The 8,944-nt window shown below is 44.0% G+C and overlaps 1 protein-coding gene across 1 annotated transcript; it reads right to left on the bottom strand.

Annotated features, from left to right (window-relative positions):
• Positions 1–5,790: 5,790 nt before the first annotated feature.
• On the bottom strand, positions 5,791–8,354 carry LOC143329031 (tripartite motif-containing protein 16-like). Its single transcript, XM_076744662.1, has one exon. It carries the CDS (start codon positions 8,154–8,156, stop codon positions 6,471–6,473), a length of 1,686 nt encoding a protein of 561 aa, XP_076600777.1. The 5' UTR covers positions 8,157–8,354; the 3' UTR covers positions 5,791–6,470.
• Between the last annotated feature and the right edge of the window lie 590 nt (positions 8,355–8,944).

The following is an 8,944-nucleotide window of genomic DNA, read 5'->3' as shown; positions in this document are numbered from 1 at the left end:
TTTGAGGATGAAAATAAGGTAAAACGGAGCAATACAAAATAACTAGAAGAATAACATTTAAAGTGCTGTGAGATACATGACTAAAAAGGCCTTAATTTAATTTAATGACAGGCAGAAGCAGTCTTAAAGCTTGTTCTAAATATGTGGTGCACAAAATCTACCTTTATCTAAAAGCAGATTTATGTTATTGGGAAGGTTTATAGTGCAGATGCTAATTTTAAATTCAACATCTTGGTATAATATTGTCCAAGTGAACATTGGATTAGATCCTTCCGGTAATAACAAAGCTCTGAGGTCTTTGCAGCTGTCACACATCTCAAATCTCAGTCAGATTAAAGTGCAAATCAAATATCTAAATTTGTCATTTGTGATCATTCTATAAAAACTAGTGAATTGTTCGACTGACAACACAAAATATATTAGCTGCAGAAATTAAAACACAGGAAAAGTCATATTTTGGGTCAAAGGAAAGAAAATAAACAACCATCTTTAATATTAAGTCATGCTTCAAATTTTAATTTTATTAAGTAAATCAATAATAGTAAAACAATTACAGCAGTAGCAGATGAGGAAGAGGATGAGATTATGTTCACAATAAACAATCAGTAACACCGAGCATTGTTACAGTTCAAAATGCCAAAAGTTATTTAAAAGACCCTCACCAGGAATCCAAAGATTATTTAAGATTATTTAAATGAAACCTGCTCGACAACAGCTACAAGTATTAAACACTATATGTATTTTTACCCATAGACAATTAAATTTTGAATATTTAAGTGCTGCAATGCCAGCGTACATTACATGGCCAAAAGTATGTGGACACCCAAACTGACACCCTTTTTGTTGAGCACGTTATTCCAAAACCACGAACATGAATAACAGCATCCGGTCTTCTTTTTTCAGTCTGTCCACCAGATGTTGAACCTGACTGCAGGGATTTGCTCCCATAACAGCATTGCTGAGGTCCGACACTGATGGCTGATCAGGTCTGCCTCAGTCTGCGTTCCATTTCATCCAAAAGGTGCTGGATGGGGTTGAGATCAGGACCTCTGTCCAGACCAGTCTTCACCAAAAAAAAAAGGGGTGTGGATGTGACAATGGATGTGACATTCTGAGCATTCCTTCCTTCCCCGAGCAGGCTCTACAAAGCCGGTGGCACAGAGATATCATTGCATGCAGTAAAAGAGTTCTCTTAACTGTAAATAAGGGGTCTGGACAAAACCATGAAAAAGAGCTCCACAGCAGCACACAAAGGTGTCAGGAGTGTCCACAAACTTGTGGCCGTATATCGTGTTGTAAATGGCAGTGAAGCACACTTGAATGTGAGATAGTGGGATACACATGTAAAGACTGACCTCTGGTGGAGACTTCAAATCTGTAAAGAGCCGATAGGAACCAAAAGAGAATAAAAATAAAGATGCTGACAGATCAAAACTCTGCTTGAAACAAGTGAGGATCACACGTCGTCTGTTCAGTAACTTTTGCCTACTTAAGCTCACACAGCTCAGCACTGGTTCTGCCCTGACCATAAAGCTGTGTCCACAGGGAATAGTCACCGGATCCTTCAGTAGATCCAGACAGATGGAACAAGAGAAGGTTTCCCGGTCCAGCTGAACTCCTTTCTGCGCCATTTCACCTCTCAGTGTCAACGACTGTGTGAGTTTCACTTTCTCAGAAGTGAAAGCAGTAGTGTTGTCTCGTTCGCGAACGTTTCGTTCAAAAGAACGGATCTTTTAAGTGAACGTACTGAACTGCATCACTTCCTCAAGTGATTCGTTCGTTTCTCAGTTCACTTAAACTGTCAGCTGCGCCGCCTGCCTGCAGCGCCGCCTGCTGACGAACGAACTGTCAGCAGTTCAACTGAACTGAGAAACGAACGAATCACTTGACGAACGAACTGTCAGCAGGCGGTGCTGCTGACAGTTCAACTGAACTGAGAGACGAACGAATCACTTGACGAACGAACTGTCAGCAGGCGGTGCTGCTGACAGTTCAACTGAACTGAGAAACGAACGAATCGCTTGAGGGAGGGACCGCGCGCGCCGACTGCGCCGCGTCACCGACGCATGAATCCGTGGCAAGCTGTTCCTGCCAGAAATACGCCACATTCAGTCACGTTTCAACTTCATTACGGCGTAAAAAAACGCCGTTTTTTCAGATTTTACGCCGTTTTTTACACCGTAATGCGCAAAAAGAACGCTGTTTTTTACGCCGTAATGAAGTTGAAACGCGACTGAATGTGGCGTACTTCTGGCAGGAACGCTTGCCATATAAATCACTCAGTGAACTACACTCTCCTGAATCATTTTCCTCTGAGGGACACACTTTCATGGCGACCGTTGTTCCCCGTTGTTTTAACAGATTTAGTTTCCAGATAAACAAACTTAAAACGTTATGCTGGCAGTAATGAGGAGCGACGGAGGGAGATGGGGGTGTGTTGTGTTCACGTGTACCTCGGAGAAAACTAACTTTTTTTTAAACTCTGCTAAATTTGCCACCGCAACAACAGTACAGTAGGACACAGCATGTAACAAATAGTGTATAAAACCCGCAGTTGACGCGTGACTGTCTGATCATCTCATTGCGACAATTTGCGAGGGAACGGTGCATATTCAGTGTGAATCCCTCACTGAATGTACTGTGGGGTATACGTTCAGTGAACGGATCACTCACTGAGCCCAATTTGCCGAGTAGACCAGTTAAATAGCATACCATAGGACAGGACACTTAAAACATCATGATTTATAATTTAGTTATATATAGTTTTATATTTACAAATGTGTTTGTCAAAGCAACACAGTCACAACACTCTCGTCTCCCGGTCCTGGAAGTTGTGCACTGAACTGAAACTTGAACCGTTCAGCCGTATATCAGTTCAGGAGTCGCAGGCTCCTCCTGCCAAGCACTGAATGATTCGGTGATTCAGTGAACGAATCTTTTGAACGAATCTTTCTAGTGAACTGATTCTAGTGATTCAGTACGTCTAAAAGAACTGGCGTGCCCATCACTAGAAAGCAGTTTGAGCTCTGATCTAAACAGCATGTGTCTCTGCAGTGAATGAGGCCTGTCAGCTCCTGCACTTCACCACATGTTGGTTACACCCATCTTCAAAGTGTAGATCTGAAGGGGAGGGAACCAGGAAGTATGTGGACAGAGTGGAGCTGCTGTGTTTGAGAGCAGGAGGAAGAGGGAGGAGGAAGAGGGAGGAGGAAGAGGGAGGGCTTATCAAGCTCTGATCCATTCAGGAAGAGGAGCCGTTTGAGAGAGATACTGTGTGTTTAACACGTGTTTACAACAGAGCTCATTTCTCATTTAAAACCACTGGTCACTTCAGTTTTTAGGAGGTAAACTCTTATTAGAATCAGAGGGTTTGGAGATGCTCCCCTGTTTCCATTGAATAAAAAATGATTGAAAGGCTACAGAAATGAACACAAAGTGCATAAAATCAGTCTGTTTGTACCATTCTCCAAAATAAATGTCTTTATTTCCTTTTGAAAGATGAATTTCTCATGAGTAACAGCAGTTTAACACTAACCATCATGTATTCCTCCCTGCAGGTTTTTTTTTATAAATTTGTCAAAAAACATGTTGTCAATGAAAACTGTTCAAACTCCCTGTTACCTTTGAAGAACTCCATTTCCCAGCAGCCCTAGTGTGACCATGTGACGTTATTCAAGGCGGCACATCCAGACATCACGATGAACTGATGAAAGTGGATATATGTGTATCACGCAGACTAAACCACTGTCACGGAGCTTTTCCCACTTAAGACGCTCTGAGATCTGAACACATTCAGTTCAGCCATGAGTGCTGCAATTTCCTGATCCAGTTGAAGCTGCTCCTTCCTCTCACGTAGCTGTTCCTCCTCTTCTTCCAGTTCATGCTTGTCCTTTAACCATTGTTGTCTTATTGCCAATGCTGCCGAGTCAGCCTCAGCTCTCAGACATGCAGAAGAAACACTGGGAGCGTCAGACTTTCTTCCTGTAGCAGAGCTTTGTGATCTGAATGCTCTTCCTACATTTGACACACTGTCGCTTGGCCTCACATTATCTCGCATGTCATTTGTCATGATTATGTTTGCAGCCTGCATTAGTGACTGAGGTTCATCGGCTATTGGAAGGAAAGACATCTGTCCATTCATCCCAACAGGATCAGAGTGAACATGAGCGTCCTTATTGAGCAGTTCCTCTGGTTCAACATCCCCTTTAAATGTGTTGCTGTGCTCCACAAGGCTGGAGAACCATTCATTTTGTTTCCTCTGTTCATCCTCTGGGAGGAAAGGAATCAACATATCATGTGACCTGGTGGCATTTTCACAAAGTTGAGTTAAATTGTCCAAAAGGGGTTGGACACGCGAGACAGTTTCCTTTGTGTTCATGAGTGGTTTTATTTGTGGTAGGAGGCCTTTCATTTTATTCACAGTCATTTTGCGTTCCCGTTGAAGTCTTTCAATTTTATATACAAAAGCCTTTGCAGACCGAAACGAAAGTCATCCAGCCAACATCACAATTCCACATCAGCGGCGCAGCGGCAAATTCAGAGAGACAAAGCGGAGATTCCTTATTTGACATCACGGAGAAAACAAAGCATCGGGACTCCTTAGCAATCTGATAGCTGCCAGCACTCCTGTAACCAACTCTCAACCCACAGTCAATCAGCCATTGGCCCCCAATGGACATACAGCAGTGAATATGGAGCCGCATTCCTTCCATTAATGTGCAGCTTGATGCGCACATACACTGGCAGGCCCACCTGCCTCTTAGCTGAGCTTTGACTGCGGCTCTCCAAGTTGCAGCTTGTTGACATGCGGCGTCTTCATCCGTCCTTTACCTGCGATGATCGCTTTCTTTAATCTCCATCCATCTGATCCTTGCTCCCATGCGCCATCCCTGATGTTTCTTTTAATGCCTTTTTGCTTTTGTTGTTGTTGTTGTTGTTGTTGTTGTTGTTGACAGATTGTAGCGACGAGGCCGAGCCTACTGGAACCCAAAGAGTGTCGCTGAGAGGCTGAGGTAGGGCCTTGCTTGCCGGTTGTGTGACGCGCTTCCTAAGAGAGATTTGCTGAGATCATAAACACTTTATAACTTTTATGATAAGAAAACAATAAACTCAGAATAATGTGCCGAAATATACTCAAAATAATTCACAGCGTTCAAAACAGCGGTCAATAAAGAAACGGTGACCCACTCACCCCCTCTCACTCACTGTGTCCATCCGCCACACAGGTAAAGGTGCTTATCTAAACTTACCACATATCACCGCCCACATCCATGTGACCTATCACAATCATCGTAATTATCAAATAACAAATAAACAATCAACAAATGACCCAAATAGCAAATACATAAACCAGAACAACACGATCTGTTTGCACTCAATCCATTCATGGCTCCTACAATGTGTGTGTTCCAATATCAGTCTGAGCTTTCTCTTCTCGTTTTTATTGAGCTTCTAAAATGAACAAATGAAAAAAAGATGAATCGTTGTCGGACTCCTGTTCATTGATCGCATGTAAAGATTCTTTGTCGGCATCATAATAATGTCAGCTGCATAATGTAAGATCGTGTTTTCTGGCTCTGAAAGTTGAAAGGTCAGAGATGGACTGACAAACGCTGCGAACATGAAGACTGAACTTTGAGGTGTTTCAGGAGGAAATCTGCCTCAGTTAGACTCTCATGTTAGTTTCACATGATCTCCATCAGATTTTTATGATAACCAGGAATGAAGACAAGAAGAAAACACTGATCATTCTTGAAATAAAAAAAACTTTATTCATTATTTAAACCTTCAGTTTGTTCCCACAACACCACTAAAGTCTGTTCAGTCACTCTTGTTCAGTGATTTCATGCACAGATTCACTTCATCCACACAATCAGTTGGTTTGACCAGTATCTGAGCTATGTCAAAGAAAACAACCAGTGACCTCCTGACTGACACAATCATGTTAATAACAGTTTTAAAATACCTCACAGTACCTCATTTCATCAACAACAACATCTAGTCTGCCACACAAATAAACGTCAATGTGATCATAGATTTCTGATCAAATGTACAAAGTGCTGAGGACAAAATGTCTCCGATGGAGGACGGTCTGCTGCTTTCTCTCTGAAGACTCGTGCAGTGGAGGAGAAACAACAACATCCAAACAAATCAAAGCAAATATTCAGCAAACATGTGGAGCACAGAGAAGTTTCTGTTTTCATGCAGAGAAAAGTCAGTTCAGGTCAACAACAATCATCCTGAGCAGTGATGGCCTCCATGGCTGAACAGACACAGGAAGGAGCTCCACCTGAAGACACTCAAGCACTTGCAGAACAACCAATGAGAAGAGCTCAAAGTCCCGCCCACACTGTTTGATTGACAGCTGATCTCTGTGCAGTGAAGAAATGCCACAACAATCAGCTCTCAGCAACAAACATGAAGACAAAATAAGTTTGAGAATGAAAACACAGAGTTTAACCCGCTGACCCTTAAACGACTTCTGACTGTTGGAGTTTACAGAACTCAGCAGAGCCTCCATAAGAACACCAAAGTCCAGCATAGAGAGGCTGAGTGAACGTGGTCTGGACTCTGTGGAGGAGAGTCATGGTTTCAGAGACGCTGTAGAAGGACAGAATACCTGCACTGTGATCCAGGTACACTCCGACTCTGGAGGACTGAGGACCTGAGACGGGAGTTTTCACATTGTTGTACCAAAAGTTAGAACTGTAGTTGTTAAAATATAACGCCCAAGATTTGTCATTGAATCCAAATCCAGATTCATTCGAGCTCCCTGCTCTGCTGATATTCTTGTATGCGACTGCTACACAAACTCCTGTCCCTCTCCTCTCCACCTCCCAGTAACAACGTCCAGTCAGACTCTCTCTGCTCAGGACCTGAGACCGATCAGTGAATCTGTCTGGATGATCAGAATAAGACTGTTGTTCACTCATTACTGTTGCTTTTCTGTTCCCCTCAGATAATAACAGCTCTGTGTTTGCTGTGTTTGGATCCAGTGTGATTTCACGTGAATATTTTAAGAATCCAGCTCTGGTCTTGGGCTCTGGTGCTGACAGTAAAACATCCACTTCAGTCACTGTCAGTGAGACGTTTGTCCATTTGTCCCTCAGAACGTCCTGTAGTTTGTCTCTGACTGCTGACACAGCAGCTGTCACGTCCTCAAAGTACCTCAGAGGACGGATATTGATGCTGGACGAGTCTGTAGGTCCACTGAGTGGTGACAGTGAGGGGTAGTTGTGTAGAAACTGGTTGTGATCCTCTGTGTGTGAGAGCTGCTTCAGCTCAGCATCTTTCCTCTTCAGCTCAGTGATCTCCTGCTCCAGCTTCTCCTCAAGCTCTTTGACTCGACTCACTTCAGCTTCCTGCTGGGATCTGACCTGCCGCTTCACATCAGAGCTTCTGTTCTCCATGAGACGGATCAGCTGGCTGAAGATCTTCTGGCTGTCCTCCACTGCTTCATCAGCAGAGCGATTGATAGCCTCCACCTCCTGCTGAAGCACCTTCACGTCTTTCTGTCTGTCCTGGATTCTCTGCTGGATGTCTTGTCGACTCACCTCCAGCTCTCTCTGCCTCTCAGTCCTTTCTGCTGCAGCTGAGACTGTGTCGTGGCCTTTATGTTCATCCACAGAGCAGAGATAACAGATACACTGCTGATCAGTGCGGCAGAACATCTTCATCACCTCATCGTGACGAGAGCAGATGTTCTCCTGGAGCTTCTTGGAGGGCTCCACCAGCTTGTGTTTCTTTAATGGAGCTGCGTCATAATGAGGCTGGAGGTGTTTCTCACAGTAAGAGGCCACACAGGCCAGACAGGACTTGAGGGCTTTCAGTTTCCTCCCAGTGCAGAAATCACAGGCCACATCTTCAGGTCCAGCATAGCAGTGATCAGCAGGAGCAGCCTGGAGTCCAGTCTTCTTCAGCTCCTCCACTAAAGCTGCTAACATGGTGCTTTTCACCAGGACAGGCCTCGGTGTGAAGGTCTGCCTACACTGAGGGCAGCTGGGGATTTTCCTCTCATCCTCTTCATCCCAGAAGCTTTTAATACACTTCATGCAGTAGCTGTGTCCACAGGGAATAGTCACCGGATCCTTCAGTAGATCCAGACAGATGGAACAAGAGAAGGTTTCCCGGTCCAGCTGAACTCCTTTCTGCGCCATTTCACCTCTCAGAGTCAACGACTGTGTGAGTTTCACTTTCTCAGAAGTGAAAGCAGTTTGAGCTCTGATCTAAACAGCATGTGTCTCTGCAGTGAATGAGGCCTGTCAGCTCCTGCACTTCACCACATGTTGGTTACACCCATCTTCAAAGTGTAGATCTGAAGGGGAGGGAACCAGGAAGTATGTGGACAGAGTGGAGCTGCTGTGTTTGAGAGCAGGAGGAAGAGGGAGGAGGAAGAGGGAGGAGTTTACCTGCTAGCTGGATGTAGCTACACTGCACCTGTTCTGGAACCCAACTCCCGAAAAAGATCTGAACTAGTTACTTGCAGACGTCCAACATCAGCAGCAGGTGTGTGCAGTGCAGAGCTGGAGTCTTCTCTCCTGACAGAGCTTGCTTGTGACAGGACATAAGAGGAAATGACTCGCAGTCCCATCATTCATATAACTGAGAGTCTGCTTCCTGTGCAGACGCTCAGCCAAAACTTTTCACTGTTCCTCATATTTTGTGGTGAAATAAACGTCTCTTGTTGTAATAAAGGGGACATAATGTGCAGCTCTTGCTTGAGTTGAATCTCATGCATATAACATGTTGGACCCACAGCGATGACATGACAGTAATGTAATGCATCAACGAGTACTTCCAAGCATTTACTGCAAATATTCAAATATTTGAAAGCAGGACTTTTATTCAAGTGCTTCAGTAAAAGGCCTGTCCGTCATTTTGTCCTGTAGCTGACAGGTTGATTGATTTGATGTAATCAAAATAACCTACAAAACAATCTACGTGT

The sequence above is a fragment of the Chaetodon auriga genome, chromosome 12, assembly GCF_051107435.1.
Source record: "Chaetodon auriga isolate fChaAug3 chromosome 12, fChaAug3.hap1, whole genome shotgun sequence".
Taxonomy (NCBI): domain Eukaryota; kingdom Metazoa; phylum Chordata; class Actinopteri; order Chaetodontiformes; family Chaetodontidae; genus Chaetodon; species Chaetodon auriga.
Note: the sequence above shows the minus strand (reverse complement) of the source record. Positions and strands in the feature narration are given on the sequence as shown.